Source organism: Vitis vinifera, chromosome 10 (genome assembly GCF_030704535.1).
Source record: "Vitis vinifera cultivar Pinot Noir 40024 chromosome 10, ASM3070453v1".
Classification (NCBI taxonomy): domain Eukaryota; kingdom Viridiplantae; phylum Streptophyta; class Magnoliopsida; order Vitales; family Vitaceae; genus Vitis; species Vitis vinifera.
Window position 1 is genome coordinate 3,896,022 of NC_081814.1, and position 21,665 is coordinate 3,917,686.

The 21,665-nt window shown below is 30.4% G+C and overlaps 2 protein-coding genes and 1 pseudogene across 2 annotated transcripts; 2 read left to right on the forward strand and 1 right to left on the reverse strand.

The window, feature by feature from the left end:
• Positions 1-1,832: 1,832 nt before the first annotated feature.
• On the forward strand, positions 1,833-4,313 carry LOC100854809 ((3S,6E)-nerolidol synthase 1, chloroplastic-like). Its single transcript, NM_001280966.1, is given in 7 exon segments — positions 1,833-1,931; positions 2,035-2,299; positions 2,455-2,827; positions 2,940-3,158; positions 3,241-3,379; positions 3,494-3,742; positions 4,023-4,313. Coding segments are annotated over 7 exon segments (1,635 nt in total).
• A 1,576-nt stretch (positions 4,314-5,889) lies between these two features.
• On the forward strand, positions 5,890-12,859 carry LOC104878271 ((3S,6E)-nerolidol synthase 1, chloroplastic). The gene is made up of 3 exons (XM_010648365.1): positions 5,890-5,994; positions 12,320-12,584; positions 12,696-12,859. Exons 1-3 carry the CDS (start codon positions 5,890-5,892, stop codon positions 12,857-12,859), a joined length of 534 nt encoding a protein of 177 aa, XP_010646667.1.
• Positions 12,860-16,779: 3,920 nt separating this feature from the next.
• Positions 16,780-18,703, reverse strand: LOC132254466 (probable terpene synthase 13; annotated as a pseudogene).
• Positions 18,704-21,665: the final 2,962 nt, after the last annotated feature.

The window sequence follows — 21,665 nt, forward strand, 5'->3', positions numbered from 1 at the left end:
AAAAAATAAATTTGATACGATGAAATAAATTATTTTTGCAATGAATTCGTCTTATGAGTCTCATGTGACATTATTTATCATATGGTTCTTAATATTTTGCATACTATCATATTTAAATAATATTTAAAAAAAATCCTCAATGATAAAGCATGCTTTGTAATTCCAATATTAAAGAATGTTTGATAAATCAACATAATAATTTAATATAACTTAGTAACTTAATTTAAATCATTAAATAGACTAAACGTATTTGATAGAATAACTTAATATTATAACTTAAATTTAAAAATATCATTAAGTGTTCAGTAAAAATAATTAATTTATTTTGAATTTCAAGTCTTTTTCACCTAAGTTATCATTCATATATTTGGTGAGAATATCTTTCACATCTATCATTAATTTTAATAGTAAACATTTTATAGTTATGTTATATGTTTATAATACTTTTAATATAAATGCTTAAAAAATAAATTTATTGCTTATGATTAATGCAAATAAATGTTAGTTAAATTTAATTAGGGTAATTTGATTATTTTGAAAAACTTTAAGTTTGAAATATGTATTAAGTTTTACTAAACACGCTTTAAATTTGGAGCAAATTTTTATAGGGTTTTATTTTTATGAAAAATAGTCATTTTAAAAATTATTTTTAAATCTATGGTAGTTTGTGCCATATAAAAATGGTGCAAAAATAAAATCATGTGTTGAATATGATTTAAATTTTTATTTACAATCCTATGTCACATGAAGTGTCACATATTTTTTAATATGTTTTCATAGTCATTGGTTTTTATTTTTTATTTTAAAAAAATCACTATAAATTAATCCAATTATTAAGATTCTAACTATACCAACATAAGGTAAACATTCAAGAGAATAAATTAGGAATTAGTCTTTCTTTTACAAATTACACAGATATAAAATATGATAAATATAAAAGAAAAATAAGCAATAATATAATAAAAATAAAAAATAACAATTGCATATAAATAAAGAGAATAAAAAAGAGAAAAATGCAAACTCAATATTTTAAAGTGATTCCACGCTACCTAACCTATATCTAGTACCTTCTCGAGCTTCAAATCAAGTCAAGGATTCCACTATGAACAAAGACTTCCAACATAAGCCTCCAAGTATATAATTAGATTATACTTCGAGTTAATCCTGGTGGACTTGTGAGTCTGAGTATCCTGTTGGATTTTAGTTTCAAGGAACCTCTACGTACATCTTAAGAGAAATACTATTGAATCCTTGTTAGATTTCTTCTCAATGGGCCAGGTGTTGGTTGGCAAAATTCTTCATGTTTTTTCAGTCAGAGAACAGACAAGTGGTTAATCGATGAGAATTCAAGGAGGTCCATGGGTTTTGGCTACTATGGTTAGGTAGTAGCTAGGCCTAGTAGAATCTATATATTCCCCTACCCACGCGAAAAACGTTTCGAATTATTGAACCAAAATGATAAATTTCCACCGATCTTCTGAACACATTGACTTCTATGTACGAAAATATTTTGAGGTCAAAATAATGTAGAAAAATATTTTGATTTCTTTATATTTTATTTAAATAAACTAAATAAGCCAGAGAGCTTAAATAAATTGGAGGTAGCGAGGGCATACGAGGAACGTGAAAAGCATGTGGGTAGGAAGAGACCCAGATCACGTTTGCCACTATTGTGATAAGGATGATATTTTCCAATTAAACCAATTCTATAAATTGGGTCTCGTGCTGTACGTAGTACCATCCACACAAATACCACCTATTCCATTCATCAAACTCTCCCTCATTACCAATCGCCTGCTGAAAGCATACTTAACTTCACCAACATCGTCAATATGCCAACTCACACATGGAGCATTGCTAAGGATCAGAATTTGGTTTCTATCCCCTCAGAAAAGGATAATCATCCATCCACAGAATATCCCAGCCTCACTGTTAAGCCTCAGTCCCCATTTTCCATATATATTTTTTGCTCTTAGTTCTTATGGCGGTTTTTCACTTTTCAACTTCCTACTGTTGACAATCTTCCTTTGGCAGAATGAATTTTACATGGAACATGCACAAAAACTGGAGGAAGTTAGGAGCGTACTCAAGGAGGTAGGAGAAGATACATTGGAAGCTTTGCTCATGATTGATGCCATCCAACGCCTAGGCATTGACTACCATTTTCATGGAGAGATTGAAGTGGTACTACAGAGACTACATACGAAATTTAACACTGTGAGTGATTGCCATAACAATCTCTACGAACTAGCACTTGGCTTCCGGCTATTGAGACAAGAAGGTTACCATGTGAGTGCAGGTGGGATTTTCTTTTTCTTTTTTCTTTTTATTTTCATTTTTTCCTTTCGGGTTTTCCCCTTTTATTTATTTATTTATTTAAATATTCTAAGTTTCGACTATTAAATCATTTGTTCTAGAAGAGTAAGTTATTTAATGGTTATCGTGTATGAACAGATGTCTTTAACAATCTCAAGGACACAGAGGGAAAGCTTCAAGAAAAACTAAGCGAAGATATCAAGGGATTAATGGGTTTGTATGAAGCTTCGCAGCTATGTATAAAGGGGGAAGATATACTCGAAGAAATCGGAAACTTCAGTAGCCAGCTTCTTAATGCATGGGACACGCACAATGATCACAGTCAAGCTAGAATTGTTAGGAACACATTAGGCCATCCCCATCATAAGAGCTTGGCAAGGTTCATGGCCAAAAGCTTTCTTAGCGATTTTCAAGGCACAGATGGATGGAAAAATGTCTTTAGAGAACTAGCAAAAATGGATTTCAACGTAGTTAAATCCATACACCAGAAGGAGATGCTTCAGGTTTCCAAGTGAGTTTCACTGACCTTGAATTAAGTTAATTTGTTGTTCTCCAAAGATTATTCCCTGACGTACCTTTCATGTAAATATATATATATTTTTTTTCTCTTTTTACCTAATTAGATGGTGGAAAGATCTAGGTTTGGCCAAGGAGTTGAAGTTTGCAAGAAACCAACCACTGAAATGGTACATGTGGCCCTTGGCGGTCCTCCCGGATCCAAGCTTGTCGGAACAGAGGGTTGAGCTCACAAAACCCATCTCACTAGTCTACATAATAGATGACATTTTTGATGTTCATGGAACACTTGATGATCTCACTCTCTTCACAGAAGCTGTCAACAGGTAGGCATATAACAACAATACAATTCATCAGAATGCTTCTACAAATCTCAAAAATCATCATTTAATCACTAATTGCATGTAGATGGGAATATGCGGCTGTTGAACAACTACCAGACTACATGACGATATGTTTCAATGCTCTTAATGGAATCACCAATGAAATAAGTTCCAAGGTCTACAATGATCATGGGTGGAACCCCATGGAATCTCTTCGAAAGGCAGTATGTCAAATAACATTTACCATACTAGATTAATATTCATTTTAATTGCAAATGCAAAAGAGTTGGAAGTGCCTCTGCAATTTTTTGATAGTTTATTTTATTTTTTGCAAACAGTGGGCATGTTTATGCAATGCATTTCTAGTAGAAGCAAAATGGTTTGCTGATGGACACGTGCCAAAGGCTGATGAGTACTTGAAGAATGGGGTCATTAGCTCCGGAGTACATGTGGTGCTAGTTCATATGTTTTTTCTCCTGGGTCATGGCATAACCAAGAGAAATGTAGACATTGTGGATGATTTTCCTGAGATTATATCTTCGGTCGCAAAAATTCTTCGCCTCTGGGATGACTTGGGAAGCGCCAAGGTAAATCTCAAGAAACATAAAGAAAAATGACCTCTAGTCTCCAGTTTTTGTCTGTTTTATACATACCTACCCCTGATTGCGATCTCACTGAAAATTCCTCAACATATAAACCAGACCCACGCCAGCTCATTCATGGTTGTGGTCACTTCTGGTGGGAACCGCATCATGTGGTTGATGTCTGGTTTCCCACTATACATTCATAAACTGCTTCCGAGAACGGGAATGATGTGTCGTATTCATAGTTGGCCACTAACACATATAAGCATTAACACTTTTACAGGACGAGAATCAGGATGGGCACGACGGATCATACCTGGAGTGCTACATGAAAGAAAAACCAGGGACTTCCATAGAAAATGCCCGATGCCATGTTATGCATACCATTTCAGAGACATGGAAGAGCCTCAACAATGAATGCCTTGCTCCAAATCCATTTTCAACGTCTTTTACCAAGGCATGTCTCAATGTTGCAAGGATGGTTCCTTTGATGTATAGTTATGATGACAATCGGTGCCTCCCAAGCCTTGAAGAGCACATGAAGTCGCTTGTCTATGAAAGTGTTTCCTCATAAAGTATTCTGTAGTCGATGACAATGTTAAATTTTCAAGACTTATATAGTTGACAAATATCACATATAAATAAATAAAGTGTATATGGTATTGTCAACTAAGGGTCTCCAAAAAGCCCGCGGCCCGTGGTCCGCTTTAGGCCCGGCCCACCCTTAGGCCTGCCCCTTTAATTTTTTTTTTAAAAATAATATACTTTATTTATATATATATATATATATATATATATATATATATATATATATATATATATATATAACTAATTCAATTAATAAGCATAAAAGGAATGTAGTTCAGTTGGTTAGAACCTTGAAATTTAAGCACGAGGGGAGGGGTTTGAATCCCCCCTCTCCCTTCCTTTTTTTGAAAGTCATTTTGACTTATTTCAAAAAGCCCGCGGCTCGGCCTGCAAGCCCGCTAGCCCGTGGGCTCATAGGCCGGGCCACGGGCCTAGCATTTTAGTATGGCCCCGCCCGGCCCGGCCCGCCTGTTGGAGACCCTTATTGTCAACCTTTTGGAGAATTGCATTTTTCTTGAAAATCAGTCTTCAAATGGTAAATATTATTGGGGCATTTTGAATAGTGGAAAATGTGATGGGTCAGATGTAAATTACAATGGACAAGTACAGGTTGCAATTTTAGTGGATCTCCGAAACTAATAGAAGTAAAAGATAATTAACTTGAGAAGTCCACCATAGTGCCTTTCAAATTAATGGATAAGCGAAAGAATTTCAATAAATAAAATTGTGTGTTACTGTGTTCTTAGAGAATATTTTTAAAACATGATGTGTTTAAAAAATAATTTTTAACTGCTTTCACTTATTTTTTTTAGGATTGTTTTGAAATATATACAAATAATGAATGAGTAAAAATAAAGTATTATAAATAAATTTTATTTATAAAAATATTTAAATTAATATATAAAATTAAGAATATTTCGAATTTTTAAATACACATTTGTTTTAAAACACAGTTCTAGAAAACTATTTTAAAAACTATTTTATAAAATATTTCTTTAACATAGCCTACTTTTCCCACCTATAGTCATTTTTAAAACATCACAAGGGTTTTGATAATAGGAAATTAGATATCGAATTCTAATGGTTGACCCTTCGTTTTCTTACTTTGTTTTAAATGTAAATGTGTATTGGAATTCATCTACCACTTTTCTAGTATTGAATTATATAGGGCATTTTTTTTTTCTGAAGTTTTTACTTAGGTGTGAAGGACTAGTTTGAATCAGTGGTGGATAGAGAATCAAATCCTTTCACTTTATTTACCTGAGATTCGTGCCTTAAGAACATACAGAAACCTACTGTGTCTTCTGGGGATCTACCACAGGTTTTCATTCTGGCAAGGCCACCAAACCCAAACCAACCAATGCTCTTTCAAAGTTCAAACAAACATTAATTGTAATGAATTAATAATTGGTGGCATTGAAGCAGGACAATGGAACATTTGAATAATCGTTACATCAATAATTCAGCAATAACTTGAACGTCAAATGGCCCTTCTTTCTTCCTCCAAAAGTATCTGAAAGGAACTGTTATTGTTGCAGTGGAAATACTGATGAAAGTACGGGATGGAGATGTGTGGATCCAAATGCAACCAAGGGACTTCTTCCAAAGGAGAGAGGGCCGACCCCGTGCAGAAATTTGACAAGGACCCAGATAACTGCCAAGTCCTTGTACGTAAGCTATGCGAGCAATATCCAATTATACATGTGAATACCAGCTTTTTCTGTGGATCAAAATTCTCAGCCTTTGCAATATCTATATGCGAGCAATTACTAGGCATAGAGTGTTTATCTAACCATATGGGAAATATATTTCATTCTAAAATTTAATACTTCCAAGGTGATAGAAAGAGAGAATTTGATGGTACTACATTTAGGAAGAGTGTAGAAGCACATTATTGGACATACAACAAATCAGTCTTCTAGGATGATAACTCAAGAAATGTCTCCATAATGTGTGTAAGTTTTAACATGATTAATTATAAATCTTATAAAGTTTCAAAATGAGTGTATGTTAACTAGTCCTTATTGTAAGCCTTGAGATAGAAACAGTCCATAGAATTAGTGTCTTGTGAGATGGTTAAGTTGCACTTTAAGTGTGAGTGCAACTCAACCAAGCAAAATAAAGCTAATAAGGTACCCAAATTGACAGGTGATCCAAGTTAAACTTATACATGAAACTTATTTGTCTAAATTTAACTCAATTCAAATCTTTTTTTTTTTTTAATATGATTGGGTTTAAATAGGATTAAACTTGAATTAGTAAATATAAGTTTAAATTAGTTGTATTTATTAGCTTAACATTAATTTTTTAAATAATATTTAAATAGTAAATATTTGTTGTTATATATAAAATAAGTATTAGTGGAACATTATTACATAATATATATTTATAATTTAAGTTTTATATAAATATATAATGTCTTGGGTCCAAAAAGTAGTATCAAGAGCCACGCGATGGGTTAATGACCCCACGATGGTTGCAAATCATTGTTAATAAATGGGTGGTTGATGATAAGCCTTAGAAGCGGTACCTATTAGCAAGAATTATTCATTCTTTTGAGTGTAACCACTTAAAGACCAACTATATGATGTTCAACGCTACATAGCCTTGGGACTGATTGTAAGATGTCCAACGCTAAAGCGAATATCACACCTTCAAAAGATAGCTAAACGATTTTAAAGTGAAGTGATTAATGTCTTGGGTCCAAAGACTAGTATCAAATTGGTGGGTGGTTACGCTCCATTGTAAACAAATGGGTGCTTGATAATAAACCTTGGAAGTGGTCAAATGGGTGGTTGATAATAAGCCTTGGAAGTGGCATCAACTAGCAGGAATTAATTATTTTTTGAAGTGTAACCACTTTAAGGCCAACCGTATGAAAGAGAGCTTAAAATGACATAAAATATAGGAATAAAAACTTGTATTTTTCAAAACCCAAAAGGTCAATCGAAACATTGAATGGCTGCTCGATTCATATTCGTATGGATACTAGCAAATTGGAGGCTTAATGGAGACTTTCCATACTCCTGACATATCACAAGAACCACAAATGTTTGTTTGGAGGAGTCAGGTCAACAAATCCAGCGCCTGAGTTTGCACAGTACAGGACATTGGTCCCGGCATGTATGTAAAATGTCATCAGGTGGTCCTGCTACTCCTGCCCTCCACTCTGAATATTGAAATAGTCTAAAAAATCTTTGCCTATCATAAAGAGGTTGTTTGAGACTTTGAGTTTGTTTGGATTTAAAAAGTACAGTTTTTTTTTTTTTTTTTCCTGAGAATGAAATATTATTTTTAAAATTTATGAGCTGTGATTTTACTTAACTTCTGATTAAAAATTTATACTATTGTTTGGTGATTGTTCTCTCAAAATAGGTTTTAAACACAAGAGTGACATAGATAACAATTTTAGGATCCGGGTGTTTCACTTTTTTTTAAATATACATATATATAAATTAAAAAATCATAAAAAGCAAATAAAATAAAATACAATATTTCTCATTTTATTGTATTCCACCTATCAATATAAAAAATCTTCAAATATAAAATTTATCTTAATTACATGTAATTTTCTAAACTTCTTTTAACTTTACTAAATTTGTTTCATTATATATATAGATTCTAAATCAAATAACATAGAAGGTATATATATATATATATATATATATATATATATATATATATATATATGTATGTATTTTTTCACTAGACAAATAGATTAAAAAGTCATGCAAAACTTCAAGTGTTAAGAGTTTTTTTAATAAGACAATTAATTTAAAATTAAAAAATAACTCATTTGCTAGTAAATTTTATGAATTAAAATCAGTTTAAAATGGTTTTATTGTTTTTTCCTTTTCATATTATTATTATAGACTTTAAAACTTGTCCAAAATATTTTTTTTACATCAATTTTTGTGTCCATTCCTGCACTTTGAAACCTAGCATTTATTTTATTTATTTATCTATTTATTTATTTTGTTTCCTTTTCCTTTTTCTCTTACTTCATTGTTTTTTCCTTTTTTATTTTTTTATTCTCCTCCTTTGCTCCCACTAAAGTGCACCACCAGTGACCAGACCACCCCCCTTCCCCATTTTTTTTTTCTCCACCTAACCCCTGTCCCAAGCCCATCTCCAACCATCATCTTCTAAGTCTTTTAAGCTTAAAACTTATATTCAATTCTTAGTGAGCACCTCTTAATCCTAGTTTCCTTGTATTTTTTAGCAAAAATTTGTAAAGTAGAAATATTTATTGAGAAACACATTTCTTGTAAATCTTGTGAGATAAGCTAAAATATGGGGTATTATTTGAGGGAAAAAAAAAATACAAGTGTAAGATATTACTTAAGGTTTCTCAAGTATAGGTGGTGTTAGGGAGTTTAAGAGTAAGACATCTTTTGAGAAATATTGTAAGTGTCCATTGGAACCGATTGGTCCAAGTGTTTTTTAAAACCACTTGCCAAACACAATTGGTTTTAGAAAATAGAAAAAAATTATTTTTTAACTTAAAAACAATTTTAAGAAAACATGACTAAATAGGCCATTATCAGCATTTTTGGGGTTGTTTATAAAAAATAATAATAATAAGTGACTTGAACTATAGAATATGTACCAAGATAGGAAATTAAGATCACCTATATTAATTATATGAAGGATGCTTTCTTAGAAGGCATTTTTGGAAAAGTTCTACAAAATAAGCAACTCAACTTTCAAAATTCATTATGACACATGCAGATCAATTCATCTCAATTCTTTCAGTAAAAACAATTGCTTCTTACTCTTTATTAATGATTTCAATGAAAAAAAAATGCCTAGGTCTTAGAGTGAAGTTCTAGGAGTTTGCAACACTGGCATCAAATATTTCAATACCTCCTCAATGGTGTTGAAATGGATTTCAACAAATACCCAAACCTTCTAAACTTATGACGTGCTTCTAATATGGTATCAAAAAGCATGATCTTGTATCAAAATAATATCACAATGTATTGAATTGCATTTCGATATATGAGGTTGGGAACCTCCACTTTATAGTTGTATTGACACATGGTATTGAAATTTATTTTGATAATCCTTTAAACTTTCTATATCTCACTTCTATTAGGTAATTTCTATGCTTCCATCGTATCGACATGGTATCAAATATCAAAATGATATCAAAATGCATTTCAATAATCTCCTGAACTCATTGGATCTTTAGGTAGCTACAATGGGTGATTTTGATATCTCCACTTTGGTATAGAAATACGTTTTGATATAGAGACCAAGAGACTCTACTTTACTATTGTATCAAAACAGTATTGAAAGATATTGAATTGCATTTTAATAGATAAGACTAAGAGGCTCCATTTTACAATGGTATCAAAAAGAGTTTATGGTATTGAATTGGTGTATTGCCCAATATCAAAGTTTATTTTGATATATAACACCCAAAACTCACTGTATTTGGAGTTACTCTATACTTTGTATGGAAATGATATTAGATCCACTCTTATGTATCAAAATTCCTTTTTTCTTACTTTCCTTCTCTTTTCTCATACATCGAACTTCTCCACCTTGTTTCTTTAATCCTTGGATCTTAAGATTGTCATGCACTCGTACATGATATCTTCTTTTACCTTATTTTTCACTAGATGTAAATATTAGTCATTAATGGGGACTTAACAAATATTTTAATTAAAAAGACAATGATTTGAACTCAAAAATTATTTCAAAACCTATTTTATATATGAAAAAACATCAATTTTGAGTATTAATCAATCCCTTCTCAGCACATACCCAAAAAAATATATACCTTTTTTCTTTGTATAAATCAAGTCAAGAAATATACCACTTATGACTTGGGATGTTGCACCTAACTTGCATGTAAAATGTGAAATTTGCATATGGCATAAGTGGATGCAAGCTAATTGGAGGCCTAGTAGAGGAGATAGATATCACATCACAATGGCCACAAATTTGGAGCTTTAGTAGAGGTGTAGAGGAATTAGTTGCCACTTACCGAGGAATTAGTTGCCACTTACCACATCACAACATCCACAAATTTTTCTTGGTACAAGTCAGGTCAAGAAATCCAGCGCATATTATGGAAAATGATTCAAAATAATGGAATCTTGGAGTTGCTATGGGTCGATCAATTAAGGAATTCCCATATCTTATTTATATTCTTCCATAGAAAAATCACATTAATGCTTCATTCATGTGCTTCCTTTTAAGCTTATCACATCTTCAACATATATGGGTTCAGGAAAAACAACTTTTGAGGGCTTCAAGAGTCTCCATCAAACTTCGACGATGGAGTGGTGGTTTTAGATATGAAAACCACTTATATCAAATTTGGATGAACTATATCTTCAAAAGCACTAGCTCTCGGGCAATCTCTCTAACCTCAAGATGGGTGAACTTAAACTAATAGTACTTTCTTTTTTTCCTTTATTCAGAGTGTTTTGAATAATGGCAGATACGTAAAAAGAAAATGACATCTCACCTACTCACCTACTCGGAAGATGATTTAAAGTAGCTGAGTACATGAAAGTATGGCTACCCATAGGCGCCGTGTCAATGATTGCTAAAATTAAAAAAAAAAAAAAAAAGTCGTTGGATAATTAATTTTAAAAAAAATTAAAATTAAAATTAAAGCTTTCACAAAATCCATTTAGTATATATAACTTATTTTTTGGCTAGAATTTCAAAAAAAGGTCGTTGTATAATTAATTTAAAAAAAAAAAAAAGCTTTCACAAAATCCATTTAGTATATATAACTTATTTTTTGTTTTTATTTTTATTTTTCCATGCAATTATTATATTAATTAATGTTGGATTTTTTCGGTTTTAATTTTGAAAACTTTTAACATTTTAAGAAAATTTGTATTTAGTTTAAATTATAAGAGACAACATGCATCAATAAGAAATCTTAACAATAATCAAAGTTTCATTAATCACTTATATTTTATTTAAAATTTTAATGATATTATGGATAAATTTTTACTAAAAAATACTTTTCAATTAATTTATATTTAATTATTTGAAAATATATATTAAATTTATTAGAAAAATTATTGAATTCTTTGAAAAAAAATTTAGGATTATCTTTGCTAAAAAGTTTCTAAAATTATTAAAAATTATATTTGAAGTAATTTATTCATATTATTTTCTTAAAAGTTACATACTTTGGATGTTTTTGTAATTCTTTTTTATAATATTTAAATTTATTTGATATTTTGATTTTTTTTAATTTGATAATTCGTATCTATTTTATTGAATGATAACTTGGGCATCATTAAGTGCTTCTAAACTTTGACAATGACTATTATCTTGGTGTGCATTATTTGACAATATTTTTATTCAAAATATTTTTAATAAAAGGGCTTTCTTTTGAAGTATTTTTCTTTTGGAAGAACCACCAATTAAATATCTCCTTGGCAAGCATTAAAGTGATTTTATAATTCTATTTTAAAATTGATTTTTAAATTTTGCTATTTCTCTTTCAAAGCTCTTTAAAAATACTGTAAATTGCATTCTTAATATAAAAAATTTCTATTTGTCATGAGAAAAGCTTCCCATGGTGTAAAAAGCAACAAGCAAGACTCCAAGGCTCCTTGTCTATAAATTCAGTCCATTGTTATAGCAAAACTACAAGCCTCACTACTTGATTCATCCTCAATCTGGTTGCGTGCCCTCTTCTCTTTAATTTAATAATTTATTATTACTCCTAATGGCCTGTTCTTGTGGCTTTTATGCTTGGTCCATTCCTGCAGTTGGCCCAAACAAATTCAGAAAAATAGGCAAGACTAACTTCACCAGAATTGTGCCTATCCCTAATACGCACAAATGGAGTATTGCCCACGATCACACCTTGGTTTCTATCCCCTTAAAGAAAGACAACCATTCACCTGAACTTGGCAGTTTTACTGTTAAGATTGCCTTACTGCTTTCCATTATTTTATAGTTCTTATTATGCCATGCATTTTCTAACTTTCTAATTTCCTAACTTTACAGGATGAGTTCTACAATAAACATGCACAAAAGTTAAAGGAAGTTAAGCATGTATTCAGCAAACTAGGAGAAGATGCAATGGAAAGCATGATGATGATTGATGCCATACAACGCCTAGGCATTGATCATCACTTCGAAGAGGAGATTGAAGCAGTTCTGCAGAAGCAGTATATGAAATCTAGCATTCATGGTGATTGTGATGAGGATCTTTATGAGGTTGCACTCCGCTTTCGCCTATTGAGACAAGAAGGTTACACTCTGCCCGCAGGTGGTTTCTTTTTCTTTTTATTTCTTTTTTCTTTTTTAATTAATCTTACCGACATTTATCAAGAGTCGTTTGTTTCTGAAAGTGAATTTACTGGTTAATGTTCATGGATAGATGTGTTGAATAACTTCAAGAACAAGGAGGGGAAGTTTAAACAAAACCTACGCGAAGACATCAGAGGATTGATGGGTTTGTATGAAGCTTCTCAGCTAAGTATAGGAGAAGATATACTTGAGGAAGCCGGAAATTTCAGCAGTCTACTCCTTAATGCTACCTAGCGCTCCTAATAATTAATATCCTTCAATAACTCAACTTAGAAATATGTGGTTCTTCAATAAATAATTTCATCATGATGTTGAGGTAATTCACTAATGAGTATGAGCTAATAATTTTTCCTCATGAAATATTTTAATTTCATTTTTTCACTATTATTTATAGAAACTTTAAACTAATAATAATAATGTAATTCATAATTAATTAGAGGAATTAATATAAAAATAAATATGTAATAAACAAATTTAAAGATTTAGGATATAAGATTTTATATATTCGTATTAAATAAAATATTTGTTTATTTATATTTTAAATTTTATCATATATAGATTAAATAAAAATATTTTTATTATATTGTTTTATTATTTATATTTTATTCAAATTGTGTAATTATGCGCATGGTACCCCTAGGTTACATGCTTCCACTAAAATGGAAAGAATGTGTGTTGAAAGAAGGGTATCATTTCTTTATGAAGAAAATAACACTAAGGTATGCTAAAAGTAGTATTAAGGAAGGAAAAATGTCGTACACTTTTGGTTTAGAATGAGATATATTGAAAGGTACCACAAAAAGTAACATTGATATGCATTAAAAATAATATTGATGTGTTAAAAGTGCCACTAAGGTGGAAAAAAATGTGTCACACATTTGATTTACGATAAGACATGTTACCACATATTATATATTTCGCATCTTATGCAACGGTGAAATAACATGAAATGAATGCAAGTTTTTACATGTTAACATTCATTGACACAACCCATGAAAGAAAATAGTATCACTACTTTATAAAAAAAAAATTATCACTTGAGGGTACGCTATTTTTGCTAGCACACTTAAAAGGTGTCCAACTTCAATATGCAAAATTTTTAGTTCCTAATAAAATTAAAAGAAAATTAATATAAATTGTTAAAGACAATATTTTTATGAAAATTTTATTTTATATTTATCTTATATAAATAAAAAAATTAAAAATTTTAATCAAGTAAAAGCTTAAAAGAATGGTCAAAATTTTATTTTATATTAATAAGAAAATTTAACATTTTTTAAAGAAAATATATAACTAACATGAAGAAATGGTCAAAGGTGGAGAAGTTGAGTGAAAAAAAATAAAAATAAAAAGAATGATTAGAAAATGTATAGTTAACATTTTAAAAAATATCAAAGATGAAGAAGGTGAGTCCTACGGAGAATGAGGAAAAAAATGAAAAAAAAAAAAAAAGTAAACAAGTACAATAATTACACTTATGAACATAATGAGTACTTGTTGTATCAAAATAAAAAAATGAAAAATAAAAAGTAAAATAATGTGGATAATTATTGGTTGTGATAACAGAAATGATAACCTTGTCATTGAAATCACTATAATTATTTTTGAAAAAAAAAAAAGTTAACAAGTACAATAATTACACTTGTGAACATGATAAATACTTGTTGTATCAAAATATAAAGAAAAAGTAAAAATAATGTGGATAATTGTTATCTGTGATAGCAGAAAAGATAGTTTTGTCATTGAAATCACTAGAATTATTATTGAAAAAAAAGTTAATAAGTACAATAATTGCACTTATGAACATGATGAGCACGTGTTGTATCAAAATAAAAATTGTTAGTTATGATAGCAGAAAGAATAGTCTTGTCATTGAAATCACTAGAATTATTTTTGAAAAAAAAAAGTTAACAAGTACAATAATTACACTTGTGAACATGCTGAGCACTTGTTGTATCAAAATAAAAATTTAAAAAAAAAATAATGTGGATAATTGTTATACATGATAGTAGAAAAGATAGTTTTGTCATTGAAATCACTAGAATTATTTTTGAAAAAAGAAATGTTAACACGTACAATAATTACACTTGTGAACACGATGAGCACTTGTTGTATCAAAATAAAAATAAAAAGAAAAATAATGTGGATAATTGTTGCCCATGATAGTAGAAAGGATAGTCTTGTCATTGAAATCACTATAATTACTATTGAAAAAAAAAAGTTAATAAGTACAATAATTACACTTATAAACATGATGAGCACTTGTTGTATCAAAATAAAAAAGAAGTAAAAATAATGTTGATAATTGTTAGTTATAATGGCAGAAATGATAGCCTTGTCATTGAAATCACTAAAATTATTTTTGAAAAAAAAAAAGTTAACAAAGTAATAATTACACTTGTGAACATGATGAGTACTTATTGTATCAAAATAAAAAGAAAAAGAAAAAATAATGTAGATAATTGTTAATCGTGATAGCAAAAAGGATAAATTTGTCATTGAAATCACTAGAATTATCTTGGAAAAAAAAAAGTTAACAAGTACAATAATTACAATTGTGAACATGATGAGAACTTCTTGTATCAAAATAAAAAGAAAAAGTAAAAATAATGTGGATAATTGTTAGTTGTGATAGTAGAAAGGATGACGTTGTCATTGAAATCACTATAATTATTTTTGAAAAGAAAAAAAAAGTTAACAAGTACAATAATTACAATTGTTAGCATGATGAACACTTGTTGTATCAAAATAAAAAGAAAAAGTAAAAATAATATAGATAATTGTTAGTCATGATAATAGAAAGGATATCATTGTCATTGAAATTATTAGAATTATTTTTGGAAAAAAAAAAAGTTAGCAAGTACAATAATTATACTTGTGAACATGGTGAGCACTTGTTGTATCAAAATAAAAAAAAATATAAAAATAATGTGGATAATTGTTAGCCATGATAATAGAAAGGATAGCCTTGTCATTGAAATCACTATAATTCTTTTTGAAAAAAAAAAAGTTAACAAGTACAATAATTAACGTTGTGAACATGATGAATACTTGTTGTATCAAAATAAAAAGAAAAAATAAAAATAATGTGGATAATTGTTAATCGTTATAGCAAAAAGGATAGTCTTGTCATTGAAATCACTATAATTATTTTTGTAAAAAAAAGAGTTAACAAGTATAATAATTACAGTTGTGAACATGGTGAGCACTTGTTGTATCAAAATAAAAAGAAAAAGTAAAAATAATGTGGATAATTGTTTGTCGTGATAATAGAAAGGATAGTCTTGTCATTGAAATCACTAGAATTAGTTTTGAAAAGAAAAAAAAAAGTTAATATGTATAATAATTATGATTGTGAACATGATGAGCTTTTGTTGTATCAAAATAAAAAAGAAAAAGTAAAAATAATATGGATAATTATTAACCGTGATAGCAAAAAAAATAGTCTTATCATTGAAATCACTAGAATTAGTTTTTTTTCTTTAAAAAAAAAAAAGGATAATAAGTACAATAATCACACTTGTGAACATAATGAACACTTGTTATAAATAAAAAAAATAGAAAAGTCAAAATAATGTGGGTAATTGTTAGCGGTGATAACAAAAGGATAACATTGTCATTGATATCACTATTATAAGAATTATTTTTTTCAACATGTACTTGTCCGAAAGTGAAAACTTTAACTTCACAAAAAATCTATTCTACCAATCGGTGTATCCATGATTGCAAAGTTTTCCCTTATATATTTTGTGTTCTCTGTTTCTTTTCCTGTCTTAGTTATTGTGATAACAGAAATGTATTTCAGATCACAGCATCACCTATTCTATAGGTGGAAAGGGACAAAATATCCATTCAGCTGAAATCATTCGGCTTCAGTCTCCTCTTGATATTTTCTCAATATTCCTTCATTTGCCCATTAATTTAGAAAGGACTAGGTGCATTTCTCAAGTTACTTGTCATTTTTTCTCTAAGAGATCCACCAATATTGCAGCGAATGCTTGTCTATTGTATTTTTCATCCAACCATCACATTGTCCATTATTTTCAAATTTCAAATGCCACAGAAACCAAAACCATTTTATTACTGATTTTCAAGCAAGATACAATTCTCCAATGACTTGTCACACCATCGAGAAAGGTTAACAATACTATTTTTCATAGATGAACCTTGAGAAGTGTAATCCTTGATGGTGGGATACTTTGCGAGGAAACACTCGCCTCGACAAGCGACTTCATGTGCTCCTCAAGGCTTGGGAGGCACTGATTATCATCATAACTATACATCAAAGGAACCATCCTTGCAACACTGAGGCAGGCCTTTGTAAAACATGTTGAAAATGGATTTGAAGCAGGACATTGCTGGTTCAGGAGCTTCCACGTCTCTGAAATAGTATGCATAACATGGCATCGCGCATTTTCTATGGGCGTCCCTGGGTGTTCCTTCATGTAGCACTCTATGTAGGATCCATCATGCCCGTCCTGATTCTCATCCTGGGAAGTGTAAATGCCTATGTAAGTGGCCAACCATGAAGATAAGATATCATTCCCAATCTGGGAACCCATTCACCTACCACATATTCTGCTTCAGTCAGGTCATTGTCCAAAAACACGACTATTGCTCATAATCCTGTTCACTTAATGCAGTTTGTGGTTCCCACCAGAAGTGACCACAACAATTAATGAGCCATTACTAGTGTAGTTTTTATGGCCTCAAATTATCTTCAGTGAGATGTAGCAATCAGATAAAGAGAAGTTAAGGGATATATACCAGTGATATATAGTCGGGGCCAGAGTTCATTTGTGGACTTATTAAAACAAGAAATGATCATGCATGTGGTGCAAGGGAACAAAGACTAGTCTTGAGAATTACCTTGGCGCTTCCCAAATCATCCCAGAGACGAAGAATTGTAGCAGCAGAAGATATAATTCCCCGAAAATCATCCACAATACCTAACAATGCAAGCTTGATGCTGATCATTGTGGGTGTTCCATGCATTAAGGTGCTGGTTACTAAAGTTTCTTGCTTCTTCAAGTATATCTTCTCTATGCACACTTAGCTATGAAGCTCTATACAAACCCATTGTTATAGTATGTGACTCATATTTGAGTGAAAAGACATATGGAGAAAAATGGGCAAATATTGGAGCAAAGTGGAGCGATAACATTTTTCATTCAAGCTTGTACTTCTTTTTGTTGTGCGTTGCCCCCCGCACTACGATTCAGGGGTATTTTTGGAATTCTCATTCTTAAGGGTTAATATAAATATCATTTTATGTAAACATAATTTGATACATAGTGAAAATCTTCTTCCCTATTCCCATAAATGTAGGTAATTTGCCGAACCACGTTAAATTTGTGTGTTCTTCTTTCTCGATTTTTTATTATTTTTCATCATAAATCATTGCACAGATTTCAACACCCATTAATCCCCTGACATCTTTACCTAGTTTTTCTTCAAACTTCCCTTTCTTGTCCTTGAAGTTGTTAAAGACATTTGTCAGTTCATTCATATACATTACCAAGAAAATTAACTTTCCCAAAAAGCAAATGATTCAATATATAATCAGAGAAGGTTAAACTATAATTAAAAGAAAAAGAAAACGGCCACATGTAGTCACATAGTAACCTTCTTGTCTCGAGAGCCGAAACCTAAGTGCAACCTCGTAAAGATTGTCACTGAAATCATCCATAGTTATAACTATCCTATACTGCCTTTGTAGAATTGCTTCAATCTCATCATGGAAGTGGTAGTCAATGCCTAGTCGTTGGATGGCATCAATCATGAGCAAAACTTCAAATGTACCTTCTCCTACTTCATTGAGTACACTCTTAACTTCCTCCAGGTTTTGTGCATGTTTCATATAAAATTCGTCCTGCAAAGGAAGATTGTCAACGACAGGAAATTGAAAAGTGAAAATCGAGCATAGGACCTAATGGAAATATATACATATAGGGAAAATGGGGATGCAAACTTAACAGTGAGACTTGAATATTGTGCATATAGATGATTATCATTTTTTGAGGGGACAGAAACCAAGTTGTGGTCCTCGGCAACACTCCATGTGTGAGCAGTGGACATAATGGCAATGTTGGTGAAGCTAGTCTTGCCTACTGTAATGAAGGTTGCTTGGAGCAATTGATGTGTAGCAGGCAATTGGGAATCAGGGAGAGGTTGATGAATGAATATATAGGTGATGTTTGTGTAGGTTGTCAATTGATACAACTGACAGACCCAATTTATAAAAAATGGTTTGGAAAAAATGTTTCCTCTCACAATAGCATATTTAAAATTCCCTTCCCACCTACATGCTCATCACGTTTTTCTAATGTTCTGCCCTCCTTGAATTCATTTCATTTACTTACCTATGTAGGCCAAAACTTAATAAATAAATAACATAAACATTTTTTAGAGACATGATGTGATGGCGTTAAAAGACAATTTGATCACATTGAGAGATATTTTAATAATTGGAATAAGGTTTCATGTCATTTGAGGGAGAGGAAAGTAACTTGGCATTAGAAGCCAAGTTTGCATGGGTTATTCCAAATTTGATATGTTAAAAGAGTATAATATACATTGTGAAGCAAAATATTATACATTTAAGTTTTTTTTTTTTAAATTGGTACTTTAAATATTATTAAAGCAAGATTTATTTTAATGAAACTTTTTATTTATGATTTCATTGTAGAGAGTTTAATATGATATTAAAGTTTCTTTTGATGGAAAGTCTGTCATTCAAACATTGCCGTATGTTTATTTTCAAAAGGATTATTTGTAGTTGTTTACCTACAAGTTGCACGTGAGCACTAGTATAGCCGGCTAAGCCCCACCCCCCAATTTTAAATTTATGTTTAAAATTTTAAAAAATAAAATAATGATAATTGAATTTATTACAAAAAGAATATTTACCATTAATTAGTAATAATATATTAAGATTGAACTAAAATTAAAAAATAAAATAAAATAAAATCTTATTTAATATTGTTCACACTTGTTCTTTCTTATTCACTCAATATTTTTCTTTTTTATAGTTATTTAACTAAATCATAAAAAATAATACTTGTTAAGTTTTTATTAGTTACTTATATTTTTACTTGGAAGTAAGAATATAATGTAAGTCCATCAAAATCTAATCATTAAGTTACTAGTGTTTTAATAATTTATTATTGGAAACATAAGTTTTAAGTAAAAGATTTTACTTTCAACTATCTTATATTTAGTTATTTGAAGAAGAAAAAAAAAGTATAATCTTCACTTTAAAAAAAAAAAAAAAAGGCTTTTGAATATAAGTACAAAAAAATAAGACTAAGGTATAAATAAATGAAATTAAGTTGTAAAACAGTGAGACCTAAAGACGTGTACCTCCTCCATTTGAAAAATATCAAAATTTATGATAGAAATTATTGAAATTTTAAAAATGATTTTAAGGATAAAGTGCACCAAGAAGGATTCAGACATTTCTACCTCGACTTTCTTCAATTGAGCCACAATGTCCCTCATCTCCATGATATGTTCACGCACACCTCTTATACCGGTGAGCTTCAGGGATGTGAACTTCATAATTAGAGTGCTTGCCAAGGCTTTATCTGAAGTAACGAATTGCTCGTCAATAGCCTTTAGCAATTCACGGACATTCTCATGTTGTTCGATTGAACCACGTATACCAACACTGATTTTTGTCTTAATGTACATCACACTAAGGCGATTAGATTTCTCCCAGCGTTCGTACAATAATATTTCTTCAAGTGTGCTGGTATCAATGATCTTATGTGGTTCATCTTTCCTTATAGCATAATCTATGTCCATGCACCCTAATTGAAGAAGAATTCTCTCCTTCCATATCTTAAAGTTATCTCCTCTAAGTTCGGGAACCTCACAACGAATATCAGATATGCTAGGTAAAACTGCACAAAAATATTACAAGCTTATTAAAAATTTGAGGCTTTAATATAAATTCATGCTTTACCAATGTAGAACATGCTTAAAATTGAATCTAATTTTATTAAAAATTGCATGTGGGCTAAATCTTTAATTCAATAAGATTTATTATCTTTATGATAGACTTTATCAAACTATTTTATTAAATCATGAAATTTATTATGAATATAGTTTGATATTTTCTGTCTATAATTTTTATGATAAACTTATTAAATTAATTATTCCTAACTCTTGTGGGTAAATTAGGAAAAAATTAATTTTAATATTTTATCCTAATTAATTATATAAACATAATGAAAATCCTGTGGGGTAAAATCATCATATTTATATAGTTAATTACAATTAATGTCCATAATGTGATCCTTATTAATATATAATTTTTTATATAATTAAGGATGTTGTGGCTATTCCTTAATTATTTAAAAAATCATATGGATTCACTAGACATTAAAACTATATGATATAATTTTAATATATCTAACTAAATTTTAGGCAACAATTGCATGCATACTATATGATATAATTTTAATATATCTAACTAAATTTAGGCTATATTTTTACACATACAAACATATAAATTAAAATAAATAATTTATTTTGCATGTATAAAAATCACATATAATTTAGAATAATTTAAAAGGTTTCAAATTATGAATGGGTGCCTAAACCCAATAAAATTATTTCAAACAGGTCATAATTGCCTAAATTGGCCCAAATTTCACAATCAGTTACAAGCCCAATCAAAAATAATTTAAATCGGGCCATAAGTACCTAAATTGACCCAATTTTAACAATTAACCCATAGCCCAACACTTAAAGCCCCTTAATCCAGTAAAATGGGCCACTCTCATGCAATAAGCTTCATAGGCCCAAAAGTCACTTATACCAAGGCCCAAAAACTTAGCAGAACCCAATCTCTCTCTAGTTTTTTTTTATTATTATTATTATCAATAGCAACGAAAACCCACCATCCTAATTTTTCGCCACCCTGTGGACTACTTCATCACCGATAGCCACGTACTCGCCGCCACCCACATGGATTGCACCATTATTAGCTAGCTATGGAGCCGCCTGCAACACATGCAAGAACAGCCCCACGCAG